A 24,634-nucleotide genomic window follows, 5' to 3' on the forward strand; every position below is an offset into this window, starting at 1 on the left:
AGTGATTTAAGCGATTGAAATGCAAACAACAGCACTATATGCGCGAGCTGTGTGTTTTCTGAGCGTGCTTTCTGCAATTGGATCGGATCAAGGCCGGTTCATATTCACACCTTAAACGAACCGCACCAGAGTTCGTTTGAGCGGACCGAGACCACCTCTTCAGCTGGGTCTCGCACGCTTGTTTGGTCCGCTTTTAGTGCGCACCGCTGCATTCTCACCTGCCTAAACGAACCGCACCAAGAGGAAAACGAACTCTAGTACGATTCAACCGAACTAAATGAGGCAGGTGTGAAAGCACCCTATGTCTGCTCTAGTTTCTGCTATAACTCTATAACCGCTCTAGCTGCTGTAAATCTGTATCTGCTCCATCTGCTATAACACCAACGTCTACTCTAGCCACTGTAACACTATATTAGCTCTAATTACTATAATTCCATACTCAATATTCTGTAACTCTACATTTGTAACTCTAGCTTCTGTTACTCTGTATCTGCTCGATCTTCTGTAACCCTCTAGTTACTGCTATAACACTACAAATGCTCTAGCTGCTGTACATTTATGTAATCTGCTGTAACATCTACCTGTACTCTAGCTACTGTAACTCTACATCAGCTCTGTCTGCTGTTATTTTATACATACTCATTCTGCTGTTGCTCTAGCTTGTTACTCTATACTTGCTCTAGTTACTGCTGTAACTTTACAAGCGCTCTAGCTTTACTGTAATTACTTGAACTCTATATCAGCTCTATTTATTGTAATTTTATACCTACTAAATCTGCTGTAACTCTACATTTGCTCTAGCTTCTGTTACTCTGTACCTGTTCAATCTTCTGTAACTCAATCTGGTCTAGTTACTGCTGTAAAATTATAACCACTCTAGTTGCTATAAATCTGTATTTACTCAGTTCTGCTGAATCTACCTGCTTTTAGCTGCTGTGATTCTATACATACAAAATCTGCTGTAACTCTATACTTGCTCTAGCTTCTGTTACTATTTGTCCTACATCTGCTCTAGTTACTCCTGTAACTCTATATCTGCTGTAATTTTATATCTAGGCCTAATCAATATGCTACAACTCTAATCTGTAACTCTATACCTACTCTGACGTAACTCTATCTGTTGTAGGTCCTCTACATCAATATTGGCCGATTGGCTTGGCTGTAGCACCTATACACATCTCAGTCACTGAGCGTCACACACATTGGCAGCTCTGCAGAGTGAGAGGGTGGAGTTTAGATCTGAGAAGTTGGGAGTGATGTCATCACTCAGGTATGTGAAACATGAGAGAGACTCTGTGAAGGAGCCAGAGAACAACAAACTTCTGAACGTACTGAGACTGGGACTCGTTACACTGTTTTGTCCTATATTTGTCATTTCATTCACTATCAGTCAATCCTTGTGGCATTTGAACCAAGAGCTGTTCAGTTTACCAGCCCAGATCTTTTAGATCTTTAAGAGTACCGACTGCTGGTATAATTTACAAGATATTCCAAGCTCTGGCCTACAGAAGCAGGAGCCTTAAGGTTCTTAAAATTGTACCTTGTTCCCACCTCTGTCTACTGTCAGGGGGAGCATTATATGAATAACCCACACTCATTTTGTCATTTTCCAAGCAAATGTGGCAGCATGTTGCCTAGCTAGGCAGCTGTGCCACATTTCCCGGCACTGTCCTGAGACGCATCTCTAAAAAACATCACATCTGCCTATTCACTGCCTGTTTGATTTTGTGCTGGGGACATATGGTGTGATTATGCACACAATGTCCAGCTCTGCCTTTTCTATAGTTTAGATCTTTTCTGATAACTTTCTTGGTACAGTAACAGTTGGTGGTTCAAGTACAGCTGACACGTATAAAAAAAACTGAAAGCATTAAGGAGCAGCGTCAGAACCAGAAACCTGATCAGAATGATCAAAGATGCGGTGTGTTCAGTATACAGCAAGGAAGTGCAGACTTGAGTCATCAAATTCATAAAAAAAGAACAGTGGAGGAGAAGTGACATGAACTCTGAGGAGGGAAATGAAGGGTGGAGAGATGTTTCTCCATCTGTCTGAAAGCCACAAAGAGGTTCATTAACGCACGAGCTGCTGCATCCTCCTGTGAACACTCTGTCTGTCCCTCTCTTGCTTCCTGTCTCTCTTTGTGTCTGTCTCTCTCTCATTAATCTCAGATGTTGTGCAATGGAATGTTGTTCTCAGTCTGCAGATGGATTTAGCAGAGAGCACAAAAATATATCTGCCCCTAGACACACACACACTCACTCACTCATACAGGCATGACAATGGGATGGAGCTTTGTAAACCCTCAGTACTGCAGCGGTCAAAGAAATAAGAGAAACATAGAGCTGGCTTAGTGTGCATGATTGTGTGAGAGATTAAAGTGGGTTGTTACGCGTTCCTAAATCCTGCTTTAGATTATATGTAATTTGCTGCTCTGTACAGAGATACTTATTATGTTTTAATGGATTTAAAGCTAATGAGGTATTATAGATTTTATAGCAGTTTAGTTTCAGTTAGTCCAAATCCACATCTTCCAAACAGTAAATCTATAGCCAGATTAGTTTTATTATGATTTATCAATGTTGATTTTCTGTTTTTCATCTAGAAGGCAAGTACAGACGCAATGACCTCTGAAGTAATTGACAGGCACTGTTTAATTAAACATTTTAATTTCCTTATAAAGGCATAGTAATTGTAAAATTCCTATTCAGTATTGTGCAGCGAGTAGTCCTGCCTATGATTTATATTAGGAATTTGAGCAAGTGGGGTTTTTAGATGTGTGGTGCGCTCCATGGCAACATCATGACCCCGATGATCTGACCCCCATGACCCTCTTTTGACAGTCTTTGCACTGAACAAATGCCGAGCAACAGGTTCAAAATTAAGAGTTAGTAAAATCCTGTGAGCACTCAAAGTTTTCATTTATGTTCCTGTAACACATTAAAGTGAGTGTATGTTTAAGTCATTCTGCTATATAAGGAAACAGAGCTAATATCCAACCTCTAGTCCTTAAAAGTTAACTCTCTGCAAGTTTTTTTTTTTTTTTTTTTCTCCAGCCAAGTATGGTAAGGTAGCATATTTGTGTATGGGGGTTTGGGAAATTTGAAGTGTTTCAAATGTTGGGAGACATAGGACACGGTACAACAGATGTAATTGTTTCACTACTTCTGAGGCCTAGATGTCTGAAAATGGCCTCATAAATATAGTAAAACCTCTTTAAACTGACTTGTTAGGATGGCCCTCGCTTGTGTAAAAAAGAAAAAAAAAAAAAGGTTCACAAATAGGCCAGGTGATATCTTTAATCTAAACATGCAAAAATGTGTCTATACATGGAAGGGGAGGACTTGTTCAATGTTTGGATGTAGTAATTATAATTTACCAACAATAGAAATCTGTGGGGGCCCCCACAAGTATAAGTGTACATGTTTGACTGTGTCTGTATATGTGGTGTCAGTATGTCACAAGGCATGATGTTTACCTGCAACTGCTCAGCGCTGCATTGTGATCCAGAAATAGAGCTGCGAGAGTCTGGCAGCCTGTGTTTTGTGTGTGTAAAAGAGAGTCACTAGAAATTCATGTTGAGAGTCAAACTCTGACCCCTGCTGGAAAAGAGTAATGAGTGCCTCATTCAACAGCCTTTATGTGAGATGAAAACAGTGATTACATTTGGTTTCAAAATAGCACTGGCTGACTCTGTTATTCTTTTTTTACAGGTACTGAGGGGCACAGTTCGTAAACTGTGTGTGGAAGTGAAGTTCAGCCTTTAGTTTGTGTGTGTGATGGAGGGCTTTCCTGTCCACTGACGCTGCAGCACTGCCCTGCAGTCATGTCTGCATGCAACACCTTCACTGAACATGTGTGGAAACCAGGGGAGTGCAAAAACTGCTTTAAGCCCAAGAGCCTTCACCGGCCTCCAGAGCAAGCCAATGCTGCCTGTGAGAGCAAGACAAACATCAGTGCCAAACTCACAAACAGCCAGAGGAGCATTTCCTCATCCCGCACAGGGCAGGTCCGCCCACCTGTTGCCAAGAAGCCTACTATTGCAGTAAAGCCTACCATGATGCTGCCATGCTCCCCACCAGGGTTGGACTCGGAGGGAAATATGCCAAGGCTTACGGAGGGACCGCAGGTCACTAAAAGCTCACCTTTCACTGTGTGGAACCAAAACAGCCTGAATAGCTCGAGACCCACAGGGACAAACAACAATCAAGGGGAGGATTTGGTCGGGCAAGCAGAGGCATATGGTGCAGTTTCCCCACAGCCAACTAGCAGCAACAACAATGGATTGACAGATGTGCTAAAAGAGATTGCTGGCCTGGGACCTTCTCCAAGCTCGAGTAGAGACGACTTCTTTGGCAGGATCTGCAGTTCATACCGGCGCTCATTAGAGAGGGGCCTTCCAGCATCAAGCTGCATCCATGCTGGGAGTAGTGATAGAGGAGCAATGAAACGTGTTTCCCTCAGTGACAGTGCAGAGGTCATCAGCTCTGAAGGAGGACGTTTCTGTTATCCAGAATTCTCCAGTGATGGTGACGATGAGGAGGATGAGAGTGGTGATGAGGATGACGACGATGGAGAGCATGACAGTTGGGATGAAAGCGATGAGGAGTTGCTAGCAATGGGGATACGAATGCGGGGTCAACCTAGGTTTGCCAATTTCCGTGCAGCTACACTGTCCCCAGTTCCCTTCGCTGTAGGGAAGAAGTGGAATACAGTGCCACTACGCAACCGTTCACTGCAACGATTCTGTGCAGTGGATTACGATGACAGTTACGATGAGATTCTCAACGGATACCCATCTGTTGACTCAAATGGAGCTCCTGCTCTTCTGTCATACACCTCTGACCACCAGGGTAGTGGCTTTTTGTCCACTTCTGAGTCCACCACCTCACCTGAGTCCTTGATTTCTCTGCCCGACGAATCCTGCGCTGGCAGCAGTAGGGGCACTGGTGACAAGAGAAATGGTCTTCCTTTCTCGCCTAGCAAAGAACCCTCAGCCAAAGGACTGAGTTCGCCAAAACCCAGTGAAACGCATAAAGCTGTTCTAGCCATCCGACTGGAAGAACAAGATGACATTCAGAGAGAGGGTGGGGCTCTTCCACAAGCTCTTCCAGGCCAGCCAATCACAATCAGCTTCAGCCCAACTGAAGAGCAGGCCAAGCCTTATCGAGTAGTGAATCTTGAGAAGACTCCTATCTGTAAGCCCTATACGGTGGTGGATGTGTCTGCCTCTATGGCCACTAAAGATGAACACACTCACTCAAGTGAAAGCACTCCAAAGTCAAGTGGGCCCAGTGTTGTGCTTTGCCCTTCCTCTGAACCCTGTGCTGTCTCACCCACCTCGCCTCAGTCCCCCAGATCTCCGGTTTCACCTGTGGCATCTCCATCTGTTTCATTGTCTCCGCTGATGCCTCAGTCTCCTATAAGTCCTGCCTCTGGAGGACCCAGCGGTTTCCGCACAAAACCCGGCAGCATCCGCTACCAAGAAGTGTGGACGTCTTGCACCAGCCCTCGACAGAAGATCCCTAAGGTTGATTTAACAAGCGGCAGTGCCGCTCCAAGACTCAATCACAAATCAGCTCCCACATCTCCAACTGCAGGCTTCGGCTCAGCTCGCACAGTCCCAACTAAATCGCCTAACTTGTCTGAGATCAAATTTAACAGCTACAACAATGCCGGCATGCCCCCGTTTCCCATCATCATCCGTGACGAGCCTGCATATGCACGCAGCTCCAAAAAAGCAGTGAAAGTGCCCATAGTGATTAATCCTAGTGCATACGATAATCTAGCTGTTTACAAGAGTTTCCTGGGTCTCAATGGTGAGCTGCCACATTCCAAGCCTCGGGCCGGAGAGCGAGTGGCCAGCCACACATATGAGGAGATTGGATCTTCCGAAAGTTCCCAACCCTCGCCGTCTGAGCAGACACCACCTCAGCTGAAGCACGCAACAGATGTAACTGCTCCTGGGGAACTGAGGACTACCACAGTATCCGGACATACTGTACACGACGGCAAATCCAGGACTACGTCAGGTGTCTCCGTCCTTCCTGTAGGTAGCCTGAGCCCCAGCCCTGCCATTTTGGCACATAGCAGTCTGGATCGTATTCGCAACCCCAGCAGTGAGCAACCGGCAGAGGGCAGCAAAGATGGCCAGGTCACATCGAATGGAAGTTCAGGTCAGAGAAAGAAAGCAAGTGCTGTTCTGTCTCAAATTGTGGCTTCTATTCAGCCACCATCTTCTCCTCCAGACTCCCCTGCTGGCCAGAGTAAGACGTATAGTGCTGAGGAGCTTTACTCGCTGCCTCCAGATGCTTCCAGGGATGCTCCTAACAGACCTAAATCACTCCACTGTTCTGCAGAACCTCAAAAAGACACACCACCTAAAGTCCTTCCCAAATCCCAGAGTGCCTCTGCTGCTGTACCACCCACAAGCCCCAAATCTGAACCTAGCGCCCCCTTTCCCCCAGCCCGGTCTAGCTCCTCTCCTTACCACTCAAGCAACCTGCTCCAGCGGCATTTCAGCAACTGGACCAGACCAGCTGGGGCCAAACCTAGTGATGGAGAGACGAGTCCTGGTGTGGAGGGCAGGCGTTCGACTGACAGTAACAAGCCCAAGCGCTGGATATCCTTCAAGAGTTTCTTCCGCCGGCGGAAGGATGAGGATGAACAGAAAGAGAAAATGGAGCGAGAGAAGGAAAAAGGGAAACTGCTGGGATTGGATGGGACTGTCATCACCGTGCTGCCTCCTCCACCTTTACAGAGACAGCACTGGTTTTCAGAGTCCAAGACGGATGACCCTCACCAGAAACCCACGATCATATTCACCTACAAATCAGAGAGCGTCACAGGTGGAGAGGAGGCGGAGCTTCGGGTTGAGGAGCACAAAGAAGGTGTCACAGCAGAAGGTGGAGCTTCCAGCCTGTCGACTCCACCCAAGAGCAGAGCCAGTATCCTCATTAGCAAAGTCATGAAGTAAGCTATCTTTCTCTGTCAATCCCCCTCTCTCTCATAGCTTTTTAATATAGAAACATATGATAAGGTCTTTTCCTTCCTTTCCTTATCTTGCCCTGTCTTAGTGCATGTTTTTATGCATGGCCTTTATTTTCATCCCAGATAAAATGCTGAGTATTTGAGACACCCTAGTGATAAATGGGTGACCCAGAGGTAGCGTTTATAATGCCTGATCAAAAACTTTCACATTATCCTGTTGTAGATAATGGCATTTTATGCAGTCATAGTATGTCAAAATTGAAAATAAAGAACAGTATATTTTTTTTCTATAGTTTTTTTGGGGTTTAAACAACATGTACCCTTTATCATAAGAAATTTGGATTAGGGTTTAACATATCAAACCAACCCTAACTTAACTTAACTGAAAACAGAGAAAAAAGTTTAAATTGAACATTTTTTAACATTTAATTGGAATGGCTTAATGGTTTTAGCAAGTTATATGTTTGAATTTGTATTATTTATTTAATTATTATCTTTAGTAGTAAAAATAGGATCAGTGTTAGTTAACTTTTTAACAAGGTGATTTCCTAACTACAATAAACTGCTTCCTATTTTGTTAGTCATACATGTGTGTGGTCTGCTGACGAGAAGGACCTTTGATCCTGATATATCACAGTTGTGAGCTGATGAACAACCACAGGTAGATGTCTGTTAAGGGTTAATCATGTAGAGGAAGAAGCATTCATATGAATGTTACAACAGAGAGAGGAGGAGTAAGAAAAACACAGAATCCAAGACAGATTTGTCTATTAAGTATTTGAAAGCAAGGAATTCCTGTTTCTGATATAAACATTTACTGTCTCAGACCTTATCGAATGGGTGACTGTGTGAGCCAATATGGTGGGTAAGCATTACTTCCTCAAATTCCTTTAAACAGACCAACGCTTTACTGAAGCTCTTAGCTGAATATTTGTTTCAGTTGGGGTGTGTGAGTGTGTGCACGAATGTGTTTGCAGAGTGTTATCTGCCTAAGAGAAAAAGATACTTGAGACACGTTGATTCAAGTTCTTCTAACAAGTTCAAACACTGAGAGATCCAGATACTCTATCATTTAAAAAACACCTTTTTTTGGATATAACTTCCCTTGTGTGTTTACATTTTTTTTTTTTTTGCGCTGGTGTTTCATTGGAAGCATTAGGAATCTTATCTTTATTTTTGTGAACACCTTCCGTGTTTATAGATTTTTGAGTGTGTCATAACTTAATGGAAGAGAATGTTTTTATATGTCCAGACATGCTCTGCCTGCAGAAGATTCCTCCCATTTAGCTTTCTTGGATTGGTTATTTAGGAGAGTAAGTTTGGCACTGGCATACAGGAGGGATGGTTTGGAATCTTAGCAAAGGACGGTTGTATTTTGTGTTTGATTATTAGTGGACCCCAACATGCTAATTAAAATTTAATCTTGAGCTAAAGCACTATCACACAATTATTCATCATTAATCATTATTCATCCCATTATTTACTCACTTTCATGTCATTCCAAACTTGTACGACACAATTTCTTCAGTTGACTCAAAAGTAGACATTTTGAAGAACCCTTTTTGACATAAAGCTTTAGTTCACCCAAAGATTTTGGGTGAAATAATTTTGTCATTAATTACGCACTCTCATGTCGTTCAAAACCCGTAAGACCTTCGTTCATCTTTAGAACACAATTTAAGATATTTTAGATGAAAACCGGGAGACTTGTGACGGTGCCGAATTGTTGAATAAAGTCGTTATTTTTGTTTTCTTTCCGTACAAAAAGTATTCTCATCACTTCATAACGTTACGAATAAACCACTGATGGGAGATGGAGTATTCTGACGATGTTTTTCATACTTTTCTGGACCTTGACAGTGTTATTTACTTGGCAGTCAATGGGACAGTCACAAGCCTCCCGGTTTTCATCTAAAATATCTTAAATTGTGTGACGAACAAAGATTTTACGGGTTTGGAATGACAGGAGGGTAAGTGATTTTTCATTTTGGGGTGGAGTATCCATTTAACAAGATCTACAATTCAGAATAACTACTAACATTCTGGTCTGCTTATCACATAAAGCTATTATATGTCACATAACACACACAAGCCATATGGATTTCTTTTGATACTTTTATAGTGTTTTTGCATCCATTTTTAAGCTTCAAAGCACTAGTCTGCATTCAATGCAAATGCATGTAAAAGAGCGACCAGCACATATTTGAAAATATCTTAGTAAGTTGTACAGCTTTGGAACAAAATGAGGGTGAGAAAATGACAAAATTTTTGTTTTTGGATGAACTGCCTCTTTTAAAAAAAAAAAAAAAGAGAGCGAGAGAATTAAGGTCTAAATTTAGCTTTGTAAAAAAATCTGCATCCCTAGTTTCTAAATCCTTGTGGTTTAGGTTAGAAAACTTTGGGCTGGAATAATTCTCAACCGTTGTTTGTCTTTCATTGATGCAGTCAGCTTCCAGTTCAGGATACTGAGATCTCCTCAGCCACCTCTCTTCCTGCTAAGCTGGAGCTGTCGCCCCTGCGCGAGCCGCCTGCCTCCTGTCCGCCCCCAGCATCGCCCACCTCAAACAGCAGCAGGCAAGCAGAGCGAGAGGAAGAGGGAATCACTTACACCATCTCACACTCTCCTGCATCCAGCAGCTGCAGGGCCACTTACACCAACCTGGGTAAGTAAAACACAGACGTTTGATTGGTCACTTTTTGTTTGGTCCATTTATGTAGGCCAGCGGTTTGAGGTTCCGACCTGATTTGGCCGGCTCATGCTGATATATTTAGGTTGTCATGGCAGCAGTATGTGCAAGAGCTTTTCTAGACCAATAAATAAGATCACTTTTCTCAATCTCTCAATTTGAAGTCATTTAGCTGATTGAATCTCTCTGAAGTTTGTGCTGTGAAAGGAGGTAGGGATCTGTCTCTTTCTTCGCTTTGCTTTGCTCCTTTCTTTATGTTAAGGCTTTTGGTTTTATTTGCATGAATTGTAGCACACTGTAGTTTTGCTAGCAGGAAATTTAAATTGCAACATCGCATATTATATTTATTATACAGTGGGGTTCAAAAATCTTGGACGAGTAGGGACCACTATTTTTTTGTATTATTATTTAATATAATTTATGTAATTATTTTAAATTAATTGATTTATGTTAAGTCCTTTAATATCGTAGAAATTTTCTAGAAGTAGTGCAGAAGCTGAAGTATTTATTTTATGTATTAGCGTTTCTTGTTTTAAAGTGTTTCAAAATTCTAAAACATTTGTTTATTCGTGATTTTGAATTATTTTAAAAATAAAATTTTAATGTGATTCACTTTTGGATGGCATGACAGAAATTCTTAGGTAAACATATTATATTTATGTTATGGCTAATAACTGATGGGATAGATATTGAGGAGTTTTTTTTTGTAAGTGTTCACAATAAAGCTCCCAAAAGATCTAGAATTTAAAATGCTTCGGACATTAAAACATTACAATGTACATAAAATATTAATGTTTGTAACCTTGCATAAAGATATGGGCTACTGTTAAAACTGGAAAAGATAAATCCTAAAATAATCTACTTTTAATATTGATTAAAAACGAATAATGTTAACATATACACTGCGAATAACCTCAAAAAAGATTTCAATCAATGGTTGTTTCCTAAATTATAGGTTTTCTATGTTTCCCACATGTTGGGATTAATTAAGTAGATGACAAATTGCATTAAAATTCTCCCAAGCTGGCAGCAGTCGCTGTGTGGAAGTCAGGGATTCAGTTTTTTGGGAACTTTAATGGCCACAGTTCTGAGAGACTGACAGATTATCAGACTGAGTCCGTCTATATTGAGCTGTGTGGCATCACACAGGATATGAGAAAAAAGAATACATTTTCAGCTGTCCCAAGAGAGCGTGGTTGCTGGTGGCTACTTTCTTCCCTCCTTATTATGTTGCAGAGTTGACCTCTGATATCTAAGCATATGCAGCACTGATGACTAAGGCTGATGAACCTCTGAACTGCGTAGCAGCACGGGTCTCCAAGGGGTTAAAGTCCCGCCTCTAATTTTGCCCCGCTGACTCTTTGATCGTTTTATAGACATGACCTACAAAAATCCCTGTCCTGGCCCTCAGAGGAAGCCCCAGTCTGAGATTATTGGGAGATTAAAGTAGATTAGTGAGGAATGTTAGATGAGGTTTCACGCTGTTAAATAATTCCTAACTCGTATCCCACCTCCCTGCGGACGGAGCGTGTGTGAATTGCTTTTAGACTGTTCATCCTGCAATTAGAGATACGGTAAAGGGAAACATGTGATGGAAATCCAATAATGCACCAGTTATGTTCTGGTCAAAATTTCATGTGTTCCCCTGAGCTATTTCAAAGCCATAATCCTCTCTGAAATTCTTCATCTCTCACTCTACAGGTCAGTCCAGGGCCAACATGATCCCCGTAAAACATCCCAGACATCCTAAAGCATCTGACGACACTTTAACCTCTGATCCAGAGGTCACAGAACCCACGACAAAATCCACCCCTCCACCCCTACCCAAAAAGTCAGTCCCACGTGCCCAAACAGAGCCATCCGCTCTAGGTAGAGAACTCTCTGCCCCGCGACCTAAAGGAGAGGTCAGACCAGGCGGGACCAGTCTGAGCGTTGCCAATCCACTCTACGATCTCGAATCCACATGGGACACGGCCAGTCAGAGCTCCTCACTCAGCTCGGAGGCACGACATCCTGACGAATCGGGAGACTCCCTGGAGCGTCCCGTGGGTGGGCGGAGCCTGTCTTGCCTAACCAGTAGCAGCTCCATGCAGGCATGCGACCGCCGAGGCTACCGAAGTACAGAGAGTCTAACAGCCCGGACGCGAGGGGCTGTGAGACCCACTAAAGCCCAGAAACAGGTGCCGTACAGAGGCATGGAGAGCTGGGAGGAAGTGGTCGGGAGGATCCGAGGCCTGCACACGGATACCCTTCGCAAGTTGGCAGCCAGATGTGAAGATCGATTTATGGCCGGACAAAAAGATCATCTGCGCTTCGGAACGGACAGCTGGTCTCATTTCCGGCTGACCGCAGGAAAACCCTGCTGCGAGGCAGGAGATGCTGTGTACTACACAGCGTCTTTTGCTAAAGAACCTCTGACAAACTACGCAGTTAAGGTGAAAGTTCAATCTTACACATATTTATTTATGCATGTATGTAAATGAGCTGAATAGGTGTCTATATGAGATTTTCTAAGGCAGAAAAGTCAAGTAATGGTCACTTATGCAACTCACAATCATTGCTGCTTTCAAGAACACAAAGAGTGATTCAACTAAGAGTTGATTCCAGTAGAGTCTGATGGCAGCATGTTGTTAAGCTGATAACTTATTTAAAGGGGTCATGAACTACCTCTGTTTTTTATTTTATACTGTTCTCTGAGGTTCACTTATAATGTTATCAAGATTTTTACATTAAAAAACTGAAGGTTTACAGAAGGTTCAAACACTCACTGATGCTCCAGATGAAAAAAATTATGCATTAAGAGTAAATTTAACTTATTTTCTCTTCTGGGAAACATGTAACTATCTTCTGTAGCCTCTGAAGGGAATTAATAAGTGAAAAATTATGATATTTAGGCAAAATAAGAAAAATGTACACCTCCATTCTGTTCAAAAGTTTTCACCACCTGGCTCTTAATGCATGGTTTTTCCTTCTGGAGCATTAGTGAGCATTTGAACCTTCTGTAATAGTTGCATATGAGTCCCTCAGTTGTCCTCAGTGTTAAAAGATGGATCTCAAAATCATACAGTCATTGTTGGAAAGGGTTCAAATACACAAAAATGCTGCAAAACCAAAGAATTTGTGGGACCTGAAGGATTTTTCTGAAGAGCAGCAGGCAGTTTAACTGTTCAAGACAAACAAGGGACTCATAAACAACTAAACAAAATCACTAAACAAAAAAACACAGCTGTGGATCATTCAGGTAACAACACAGTATTAAGAATCATGGGGATGTAAACTTTTGAACAGGGTCATTTTTATAAATTCAACTATTTTCTCTTTTGGACTATATTTAAACATCTTTTATGTGAAATATCTTATTCAGGTCAGTACTAAATAAACAATAACATGCATTTTGTATGGAAAAATAATTAACATTTTGCAGATTCTGAAAGGGGGATGTAAACTTTTGACCTTAACTGTACATCAAAAGATCAAGGAAATTTTGGTTTCTCAGTTCATGACCCCTTTAATACAGATAGAGTTCACAATCCATTATGAAATTATCCACAAAGATTACATTCGGTACCTTCTTGGACATAATTGCTTGAAAATGTTGCCTAGGTAGTCATCTCAGATTTGCGTGTATATGCAGAAATGAACATTTCTCTTTCTGTCTGATCTCAGATCTGTCGGGGAGTGGTGAAGGAGACTCAGCAGCAGTTTTTTCACAGCCTAGCAGTTCGGCAGAGTATTGCTGTGCACTTCAACATCCAGCAGGACTGTGGGCACTTCCTGGCAGACGTTCCGGCCCGCCTGCTGCCCTGGGAGTGTGAGGAGGATGGAGAAGACAAGCAAAGTGGTACGGAAGGAGGAGAAGAGGGAAAAGGAAAGGAGGATGAGAGAGATGCGGCAGGTCCGGGCGGGAAACTCTGCAGCCGTGTTGTGGTGATCACTCGAGAGGTGCCGTTCCAGACGGTGGCGGATTTCGTTCGGGAGGGTGTAGAGCGGCACGCGAGAAACCCTGAGCTGTACGAACGCCAGGTGTGTCTCCTGCTGCTGCAGCTGTGTGCGGGACTGGAGCACATGAAACCCTACCACGTCACGCACTGTGACCTCCGGCTCGAGAACCTCCTCCTGGTGCACTGTCAGCCCGGGAACCCTTGGAACCTGGAGCTCATGGAACCAAACAACAACGCTGCATCCGGACCTTCCTCCACCGCGGCTTCCGCTTGCCCCGCCCGGCTCATCATCAGCAACTTCTCTCAGGCCAAACTCAAGAACGTGGTGCTGGAACCCGCTTCGCTCCGAGACCAATCCCGTCTGGCACCTGAGCTCCTCACTGCCACTCAATACCGCAAGTGCGACGAATTCCAGACCGGGATACTGATCTACGAGATGCTGCATCGACCGAATCCATTCGAGGAATGTCCGGAGCTAAAGGAGAGGGAATACTGCAGCTCTGACTTGCCCCAGCTACCCCTGCGATCTCTCTACTCCAACGGTCTTCAACAGCTCGCCACGTTGCTGCTCAATCCCAACCCTTCCGAGCGCATCCAGATGGGGGACGCCCGGGCGTGTTTGCAATGTCTGCTGTGGGGCCCCCGAGAGGATCTGTTCAATTCGTTGAACCCCGCCGCCGGGACAGTCCAGCGCCACAATGTCCTGCAGAACTGGCTGGACCTGAAGCGAACGCTTATGATGATCAAGTTCGCAGAGCGTTCTTTGGACACGGGCTGCGGCGTGAGTCTGGAGGACTGGTTGTGCTGTCAGTATCTGGCCTTCGCTACAACCGAATCTCTGAGTAGAGTGATCAAGATCCTGCAGCAGCCACAGGGCGTGCTTATCTGATCACGCTAATGAGGCTGGGAAATGTTGACATGTGCGCTGTACAGACGTGTGATTTTATTCGAGGAAACCATATCGTTTGACTTTGTGGTGAATGTGTTTGGGTTTGGTTTACTTTTAATACCATGCAGAGAGTCCGATCAAACCGTTTACAGGATAAAAAGTGACAAAGTGAAGTCCTATTTAACTCCACAGATAATGGCACATTTATAGAGCTGCTTTTATAAACAAGTGAAACTGCATGACGTGTGTGTGTGTGTGTGTGTGTGTGAGTGTGTTGTGGGTTTTCTGTCAGTGTGTTTAGTTATGCTTTTCATTCTGCTGTAGGGACTCGTGTATATCAGCAGGAAACCACTGATCTGACATTAGCTGCATCATGATTTATGATTCCAGTAACTATTGGATAGCTATTATATAATCATCGCATATCAGAGTTTGTGCGAGGGCCGCCAAAATAAGGATGGTCACGTTAGGTCAGTGAATGAATGAGTCTAACATTGCCTTACTTTATATGTGTCTGTGTGTGTGTGTGTGTGTGTGTGTATATAGAGAGAGAGATTTATGGAAAGTGGCAAAAACATTGTCTTTCATCAGTCATTTCACTCGAATATGCTTTTATCAGATCCTGATATATCGTACAGATTAGTTCGAGAGTACAGATTGGATATTTTTCTACCACAACAAGAGCACTGTAAAGTTTACCAAAGACTAAATACTCTGAACCACAAAGATCAAAACATATTTTTACATTTTACATAGTCGAAGAAAAGATCTTAATACTCTCCCTCTTAAATAAAGTGTCCTTATGTACCTAAAACAAATGCAGTTTAGTTCTTCAGCAGTACTTTGGCTCTCCAAAGTACACAGGAGCATTTCCAATCAGAGGGATTGGCAGCAAACTCACTTTAATCAAACTAGAGTCACTCCAGATTCTGATCGTAGCGTTTACACTTGCAGTAAAGGCTCTGAACTGCTTTTGAGACATATCAGGATGAATCTAACCCTGACCTGACCCGGATATCACTACACGGATGTATGTGCAATCATTAAAAGCAAGTGTTAACATTTGTTACAGTATTTTAGATATATTTAACGCACTTGATATTCTCAGCATGCAATTATTCTTAATCTTCCTGTTCCTGTTCGGCACATAATTGATGAGAGTGCGAGCTTTGGGGTCAGACTCCCAGCGAGGCGTATGCGAGGATATTTGATTGTGTGTGTGAAGCATTAGTATGAACCAGGGACAGCACATTCTTCAGCATTTTGTCCTTGTTGTAGTGTTATTTTGAGGCAGTGGCAATATGGAGACGAACTTCAGAGTGAAATGTGAGACACACACACAAGCTGCATCCCAGTTTGCTTGTTTCTGCATACCACAGGTATGTTTTTAAGTGGTGATGGGAAAATGCATACTTGAGTATGTAGTATGCTAGTGTTGTAATGTAATAAAATGAACACAATTTATGTAAACGTTGACGTAGATAAATTTATTAGTACTTTTACATATTTAAAACTGCAGCTTTGGCCTTGGAATTTATAATTATTCACTATTACAACAAAAAACGTTGAGAAAGAACTGTTACAAGCTCCGCCTCTTCTGTAATGCAAGGGGATTGTGGGTAATATTGGCTCAAAAGGCATCCACAGAAAAAGTATACCATCCAGGCACCTTGAGGATATTTTTTGACATGCTATGATTTGTGAAACACTAAACAAAGTTTTGCATACTTTATAGTATGGGATAGTATGCAAATTGGGATGCAGATATTGTCACACCTCCCTGTTTCTATTTCATTCACACATTCAGGTGAAAGAAAGGGATTCACCTGAAAGGGATTTAATGATTCATAGTGCATGAGAAAGGGCTCATGTGAGGTCACTGGATAGTGTCTCTGTCAATCACAAACTAGGGCGGGACCATTGGTTTGCTCCCATCTTCCATTTCCAAAGCAGCAGTTACAGTTTCATCAATTCCATTAGAGAGAAACGGGAATAATGTATGTGTGTGAGAGAGAAAAAATGCGGTGCATGTCACGCTGAATGTTTGCGGGTCACACCGTAGCAATATGTTGTATTGAATTGTATTTGTATATAATAATTTGAGTGTAGTTTAAATTCATTTTAGCAGTACAGGCACGATTCTGTGTCACAGCAAGAACTTGAGAGAGAGAGTGAAAGTATCAGCAGATGTCTGTAACCTGAAGAACGTGTGTGTTTTTGCTCACCCACCATCAGTTTCTTTCACATCATTTCACTGAAATCATGTATTTACTGTTATTTACAAATGTTTATTGCCAGTGATGATTTCACAAAACTGCTTTTTACCTACAACTGCATATCTCATGGTATTTAGCTCTACATTACTGAGTTAACTGCTCATAATAAAACTATGAATATGTTTTTAAACAAGACTTGTTTGTGTTTTATTAGAAACACTACTTTGTTGTTTTTATTAATAATACAATGTGAGACATTGGCAAAGTTATGAAAATTAATAAAATGTTAAAAGGTCATTAAAAAGTCAGAAATTTTTGTAGTCCATAGACATTCAGACGAAAAAAGTCATAGAAAAATATGGAAATTAATTTGTCAGAAAATGTGGGAACCATATGGAAGCCCATTTTCTCCATGGTAATAAAAGGCAACACTTTTTAAAAACCTTTTCAAAGGCGAATTTTTATCTCGCAATTCAGACTTTTTTTCCACGCAATTCTGAGATTTTTTTTTGTTGTTGTTTTCTTTGTTGTGGAAACAAAATTCTGAGATAAAAAGAGATGAGAATTTGCAATTACCTTATTTTATTATTTGGTGGAAACAGACTTCTATAGAACCACGATGACACCAGTATTAATATTAAATACATATAATAGCCTACTTTTATAAAATCTATTCTATTTTTAAAATTTAAATCCACCTAAAATAAACTTTTATCAGTGTAAAGGTTTGCTTTAATGGCATTAAAGCACTGGAGACGTGGCTTTGTCATACATTAAGGTCAGAAAACAAAAAATATTTTAGTTTAGGGCCTCTAGAGGGCGCCACAAACCGCACAAATCATCCCTGCTTATGCAACATGGCCCAACACTTAGTGAGTTATCACTAATAGCGCCTGCTGTGTCACATCCTGATGTCTCAGCCTTTTTCAGATTCACAGAGAGCAAACAGACACTACGCCTTCGAACTAATAACAATAGCGCATTGAGAATATTCATGTATCTGATAACATTATTACGCAGTGTTGAGAAGGTTACTTTGGAAATGTAATAGGTTACATATTACAAGTTACCCTACTTAAAATGTAATAAGTAGTGTAACTTTTCAATTACTTTATTAAAGTAATGTAACTGATTACTTTTCTAAATTTCTAATGTTTTCAACTGTTAATCATTTTCATACATGTAAACCAGGGTTAACCTTACAGTAGTGCTCAACACTGATTACTGTCAGACTTTCGAAATCCTTCATCACTTGAATTAAGTTTATAATCTTCATTTGCATATAAATGTGTCTTGGCAGTGTGTGGACACAACCACCCTATAATGATAAAAATTCACTCCATTTTTTTAATCCCCCAAAAACCTAAGCAGTCTCAATTATCAAGCCATTTTGATTTTGGAGTGAATAACCAGCGCCCTCTTCCACCTTCAATACCACGACTGAGGTGAGACCCTTGAGCAAGGCACCAAACCCCCAACTGCTCTCCGGGCCCCACAGTAATATGGCTGCCCACTGCTCCGGGTGTGTGTTCACGGTGTGTGTGTGTACTTGGATGGGTTAAATGCAGAGCAAAAATTCAGAGTATGGGTCACCATATTTGGCCACACGTCACTTCATTTTCACTAAATTTGTTTATGTCTGTCTGCGCAAATCATTTTGCTCCAGACTGTTTTCTGAATGAGGGACAATTCGAGGCAGGTTTTGTTAAAAAAGTTAAAACTCAAGGATGGATCAGTACCCATTGTTCATGATCCAGCTGCACCTCCAGAAGAAGTAAATCTCACACTTTATATTTTTTTATGATTATTTGCGAATCGCCTTTGCTCTTCCACAGAAGAGAGGGGCGGGGTGAGCAGAGCTCATTAGCATGTAAAGAGATATACAGCGAAACGAGTTGCTGTGAACAGAGCTGTTTTTAACAAGGTAAAAAGGGTGTTGTTTTTCACGACCACTGAGACCATTTCGAGAAGACCCTAAAGAATCATACCAACTTGTGGAAAATGGGCATCCGATGTCCCCTTTGAAGCACAGCCACCACAAAATCAGACTTACTTTAAAATCATTCTGAGGTGAAATACACATTTAAAATCATAACAAGATATAGTTTAATAGCTATGATACTGTTTTTGAAATCAAATTTTTGCTTAGCTATGATGGGAAACACTGGAATCTAACAATGCCTTAAGAAAAAAAAACATGTAACTTGTTACTCCCCAACACTGTTATTAACCAGCGTCACGGTTCATGGTATCTCTAGGAGTTCTGAGTATCTTAGTTCTTAGAAGTTCTAGTAATCTCTTAGTATCTTCAGCACCTTACTATGATGTGAGAAATGGAAAAGAACATGATGAAGATGTTGTGTGTGTTTGTTCCAACAGGATATGGAAAGATTATTGTGTGAGTCAGAGTATAATCCTGAGTGTGTGTGTAAGCCTGTTGATTCACATGGGGATATTATGTTTCTGTTATTATGCACACGTGAAGCTTATTAGCACAGTCTGACACTCTGCAACCGAGGAACAATACGCATACACACACATCCATAAGCTCAGAGACACTACCAAAACTTCAGGTAAGAAATTTTCATTTTATGTCCTGTAATAAATCATAATCTATAGATAAACCAATTTACAGTCACATTTGGTTGCATGCAAAATACTAGACACAACAAATTATATTATTATAAATATGAATATACATAATTGTTTTGTCATTTAAATTAATGTAAATGTTTTTACTACAATGATTAAGCATCATAATGTTATTATTACGCAGTAAAATATTACATTATATATATGACTACATTATAAAAATTGATTTTGAATTATATGTATTAACTTTTTTTGTCATTTAAATTAGTTTAGTGATTTAGTTTTTTTTATTACAAGGAAATAATATTAGTAGAATTATGATTTAAATTGTACGTTTAAAAAGGTCAAGACCTTTGAGGTGGGATATATTCATTTACTGTGTTCAAACACACACGTTTTTATGGTCTGTTCATTTTTATTTCCATTTACAGAAAGTGTTTATGCCATGGTTATTACTATTATATAATTGTTAACAGTAAAACATAAATTCAACCTAAACAGTAATATTTTAAAATGACTAAAAATGTAACAAATTAAACTGGAAAACTAAAAATCTAAAAACGCTCATTCAAATTAAATTAAAACTATAATAGTATGTAAATAATACTAAAATAACACTTGTTTATGCTTAAAAAACAGTCATGTGACAACAAAGTGTACCATATTCATTGAATGTGCATCTACAGAGATATAAACAACAGAAATACAGATACATGGGTATAAATACAGAACTACTCAGATACTGTTTTACAGATTATAGTATTAACTATTAACTTACCTAAATTGTTTGTGCATGTCAGCAGAATGTGTAGTCTGGATGAGGTTCCATTTAAAGCTGCTCTGGACTCTGTGGAGATACAGTTGGGTCAGAAAGAGCCGGTCACAGCTCCTGAACTTACGATCCCAAACTGTGCTCAAATACTGCATGATACAAAGGTCAGAATGTAACAATGTAACAATATACAGTATTTATATGTGTGTGTGACCCTGGACCACAAAACCAGTCTTCAGTCGCTGGGGTATATTTGTAGCAATAGCCAAAAATACATTGTATGGGTCAAAATTATAGATTTTTCTTTTATGCCAAAAATCATTAGTATATTAAGTAAAGATCATATTCCATGAAGATATTTTGTAAATTTACTACTGTAAATATATCAAAACGTTGTTTTTGATTAGTAATATGCATTGCTAAGAATTCTTTTGGACAACTTTAAAGGCGATTTTCTCAATATTAAGATTTTTTTGCACCCTCAGATTCCAGATTTTCAAATAGTTGTATCTCAGCCAAATATTGTCCATACATCAATGGAAAGCTTATTTATTCAGCTTGATTTATAAATCTCAATTTCGAAAAATTGACACTTAAGACTGGTTTTGTGATCCAGGGTCACACACACATATATATATATATTAGTTTGCTTATATTCATCATATGCATTTGAAATTTTATGTTAAATGTATCTTTATATATAACAATGTTCATATGTTGTCCTGTTCGACAGTATTCATTCACTCTGGAGAAAAAGATCCTGGCTGCATGGGAAGAACAGCAGCGGAAGAACAGGAAAGCCAAAAAAACACCCCAAAGTGTGTGTCCCACCTGCCCACCATATTGGCTGATGTTCAGCAGCCCTCAGCAGAACCGTATGGTGTGCCTCAGAAGTGCAGAATTATGGGAACTGGACCCTCGCCCCCGTAGCTTAAGCCTCAGTGCTGCTGACTCACGGAAGCTCCGCCCACTTCGTTCAGTCCAGTTCCTTATTGCCGACATGGACTATGAGGGTGGCTACGGTGAAGACAACGAAAGCTTGTCTGAGGATGAGACTGTTCAGAGCAAAGAAAGACCAAAGAGTTCCGGCCCACAGTGCCCCTGGATTTCTGCCCGTCACACCCAGCGAGTCTCTACCCCTCACCCCGCCCCTTCTAGCACGCTCCACAAGGCCCGGCCAAGCTCCGCCTCCTCTGTAAAAGACATACGTAGGCCCATCCCTCCTGGCCTCAGCCAGACGCCACAGGGCAGCCCTCACAGCTCCAGAGCCCCCCGCAGGAAACCTGCTTTAACGAGAACTAGCGGGCGACGAAACTCACACACCCTCCTACAGCCGAGACCCTCGTCCGCGGGACCGCTGCCCTCCACCAGGCCTCAGAAGCTATCCTCGCATGTAAGACACACACTGTAAATACATAGATCTTATTCATAGGTCTTAAAGGGGTCTTAAAGGGGTAGTTAACCCAAAAATTAGAATTTTGTCATTAATTACACACCCTCATGTCGTTCCAAACCCTTAAGAACTTCGTTCATCTTCGGAACACAAATTAAGATATTTTTGAAGAATTCTGAGAGCTCTCTGACCCTTCATAGACAGCAAGGATCCTAACACGATCAAGGTCCAGAAAGGTAGTAAGGACATCGTTAAAATAATCCATGTGACATCAGTGGTTGAACCGTAATTTTACAAAGCTACAAGAATACTTTTTGTGCGCAAAGAAAACAAAAACAACTACTTTATTCAAGAATTCGTCTCCTCCGCATCACCCTGGCGCCATTTCGGAGAGAATCACATTCCTAAACAACGTATGTACGCAGATACGCTGTTTACGTTCAGATCAAAGCTTAAACAATGTAAACAACGTATCTGTGTAAATACGTTGTTTAGGAATGTGATTCTCTCCGAAATGGCGCCAGGGTGATGCGGAGGAGACTAATTGTTGAATAAAGTCGTTGTTTTTGTTTTCTTTGTTCTTTTGTTTGTTTGTTTTTATGCGCACAAAAAGTATTCTCGTAGCTTCGTAAAATTACGGTTGAACCACTGATGTCACATGGATTATTTTAAGGATGTCCTTACTGCCTTTCTGGACCTTGATCGTGTTAGGATCCTTGCTGTCTGGGTCAGAGAGCTCTCGCAATTCATCAAAAATATCTTCGTTTTTGTTCCGAAGATGAACGAAGGTCTTACAGCAGGGGTGTCAAACTCGGTTCCTGGAGGGCTGGAGCCCTGCAGAGTTTAGATGCAACCCTAATTAAACACACCTGATCCAGCTAATCAGATCCTTCAGGCTTATTTGAAAACTACATGATATGTGTGTTGGAGCAGGTTACAGGTTTGAAACGACATGTGGGTGAGTAAACAATGACAGAATTTATTGATTATTGATGAGCTGATTTTGTGTTTTAGGGTGTGCGTCCGCGGACGTCCGCAGGGCTACAGGACACTCATGCTGATCTGCTGTGCGCTTTGAGTCAGGAAGAAAGGGATCTTCTTGAAGCTGTTACACAACATGGATACACACTGCACACTGCCATACTAGCACTGCAGAGGACAGGGCCCAAGAGTCCTGAACAGGTAACACACACTACATGCAAACACACACACACACACACACACATATATATATATATAAACATTCTGTTGCTCATTCTTTCTCGATCTCCAGATTCTGAGTTACCTGATGTCATGTGACCGTCTCTGTCGGCTGGGTTTTGAGAAGACTCAGGTGGAAGAAGCTTTGGAGATGTTCCAGAACTGTGAGACCAAGGTGAGATCCTTCAAAACTGCCTTAAGTGCTCCAAACAATCAACCAATCGGCATCCAACACCCATCAAACACTCAACCAATCAGCATCCAGTGCAAAAAACACTTCTCAAATCAGTGATCAGTTGGCAGTCAGTGGACAAAATATTCCTCAAATTCTTGGCGCCAATAGCCTTGTGGGCAGCATGCCGACATACTGTATAGCACCATTGTGCTTCGGCCGTCCCAAGTTCGAGTCCCAGCTCATGGACCTTTCCCAATCCCATCTTTGCTTCCTGTCTACAATCTCCTATCCTAATAAAAGGCAAAAAGGCCAAAAATAGATATGAAAAAAAAAAAAAGCCAATCCTCAAATCAGCATTTAGCATGCCAAACATTCAACCAATCAGCATCCAGCTCAGAAAACCCCTCAAATCAGCAACCAGTCTGACTGCAAGGCGAAAAATACTTCCCAAATCAGCAACCAACTGGCATCCAGAGCAAAAAAATATATCTCAAATCAGCAAAAATTTGACATTCAGTGGACGAAACATTCCTTAAATCAGCATTTAGCAAGCCAAACGCTCAACCAATTGGCATCCAGCGCACAAAACACCCATCAAATCAGCAACCAATCGGTATCCAGTGCAAAAAAATACTTCTAAAATCAGCAACCAATTGGTTTTCAGTGGACAAAACATCCATCAAATTAGCATTTAGCATGCCAAACACTCAACCAATCGCCATCCAGCACACAAAACACCTCTCAAATCAGCATTTGATTATCCAAACACTCAACTGTTTGGGATCCAGTGCACAAAATGTGCACAAAAGCATTTAGCAGTAAACATCCCTCAAACTACACACCACACATTAGCATTTAGCACTACAAACACACATCCAATCAATATTTAGTGTATCAAATATGACTAATCTGATGTATTGTAACTGTATTTATGTTTTTTGTTTCTCTCAGGCTTCAGAGTTCCTGTTTCTGCTGGCTCAGTTCTGTGAGATGGGTTTCCAGCAGAGCACCATTAAAGAAGTTCTACTGGTGCATGAGAACCATAAAGAGAGAGCCCTGGAGGAGCTTATGACCCGCAGTGGTTGAGAACTGCTATGTGAACAAATGAGTTGCCACGTCCATGAGTGAAAAACATGAATAAATGTATAAATGAATCCTCAGCTTTATGAGCATATGAATCAGTCTTCATCTCTATTAATGCATTAATGAATCTCTATCTTCAGCTCCATACATTAATGTATAAATATGTACAAATCCTTCAGAATGAATGTATCCTTGCAGCTTTAATACTCCAGACATGTCTCTCAGTTTCTCATGCATAAAAGGTCCTGCTTGTTGATTGATTTCATTGTAATTATGTTTATTATATTGATGCCACGTGATTAGCTGTAGATCTGACTTTTTCATGACAAAGATTAATCATCTATCGATGACAGAACTGTAGATCAGTTTATCATGACGAAGATGAATCATCTAGTTAACAAAAAATAAATAAATAAATGTTTAGCATATTTTGAAAAGAGCTGGGGACAGTTTGAATGACTTTAATTAAACACTGTTGTGACATTTATTATGCATCAGTTGTTTAATTTCAGGACTGTTTTCCTAATGTTTGGAATGTAATTAGAGGTGCAGATTTGCATAACAATTGTCAAACAGTATCACCACTTTTTAAACTCTTTAAAACTTTAGTTACACTCTATTAGTATTCAAGTTTTACTGACATGCAGCATCAAAAGTCATGTAACAGAACAAAAAAAATAATAAACCTCTGATCTCTT

At 41.0% G+C, this 24,634-nt stretch overlaps 2 protein-coding genes across 5 annotated transcripts in view; both read left to right on the top strand.

Moving 5' to 3' along the window:
• Positions 1 to 16,914, top strand: part of peak1 (pseudopodium-enriched atypical kinase 1) — a 33,218-nt gene extending 16,304 nt beyond the window's left edge. For 2 of the 4 annotated variants that reach the window (XM_058766690.1, XM_058766689.1), the window contains 5 exons: positions 1,127 to 1,270; positions 3,712 to 6,970; positions 9,434 to 9,651; positions 11,377 to 12,110; positions 13,342 to 16,914. In XM_058766690.1, the coding sequence (XP_058622673.1) occupies positions 3,825 to 6,970; positions 9,434 to 9,651; positions 11,377 to 12,110; positions 13,342 to 14,505 (5,262 nt within the window). In that variant the 5' untranslated portion in view covers positions 1,127 to 1,270; positions 3,712 to 3,824 and the 3' untranslated portion in view covers positions 14,506 to 16,914. The remainder of the gene's footprint in view (positions 1 to 1,126; positions 1,271 to 3,711; positions 6,971 to 9,433; positions 9,652 to 11,376; positions 12,111 to 13,341) is intronic. The other 2 variants (XM_058766691.1, XM_058766688.1) reach the window with 1 other exon arrangement.
• A 3,203-nt stretch (positions 16,915 to 20,117) lies between these two features.
• Positions 20,118 to 24,480, top strand: ubap1la (ubiquitin associated protein 1-like a). The gene is made up of 5 exons (XM_058766741.1): positions 20,118 to 20,249; positions 20,819 to 21,478; positions 22,493 to 22,660; positions 22,752 to 22,853; positions 23,805 to 24,480. Exons 1-5 carry the CDS (start codon positions 20,118 to 20,120, stop codon positions 23,937 to 23,939), a joined length of 1,197 nt encoding a protein of 398 aa, XP_058622724.1. The 3' UTR covers positions 23,940 to 24,480.
• Positions 24,481 to 24,634: the final 154 nt, after the last annotated feature.

This window comes from Onychostoma macrolepis, chromosome 25, assembly GCF_012432095.1.
Source record: "Onychostoma macrolepis isolate SWU-2019 chromosome 25, ASM1243209v1, whole genome shotgun sequence".
Classification (NCBI taxonomy): Eukaryota; Metazoa; Chordata; class Actinopteri; order Cypriniformes; family Cyprinidae; genus Onychostoma; species Onychostoma macrolepis.

What these genes read in the sequence shown, in the direction of transcription:
- ubap1la (XM_058766741.1), top strand. Translation starts at nt 20,118, where the DNA reads ATGTGTAGTCTGGATGAGGTTCCATTTAAAGCTGCTCTGGACTCTGTG. An exon ending in GGCCCAAGAGTCCTGAACAG is followed by an intron (nt 22,661 to 22,751) that starts GTAACACACACT and finishes CTCGATCTCCAG; the next exon opens with ATTCTGAGTTACCTGATGTC. An exon ending in TCCAGAACTGTGAGACCAAG is followed by an intron (nt 22,854 to 23,804) that starts GTGAGATCCTTC and finishes TGTTTCTCTCAG; the next exon opens with GCTTCAGAGTTCCTGTTTCT.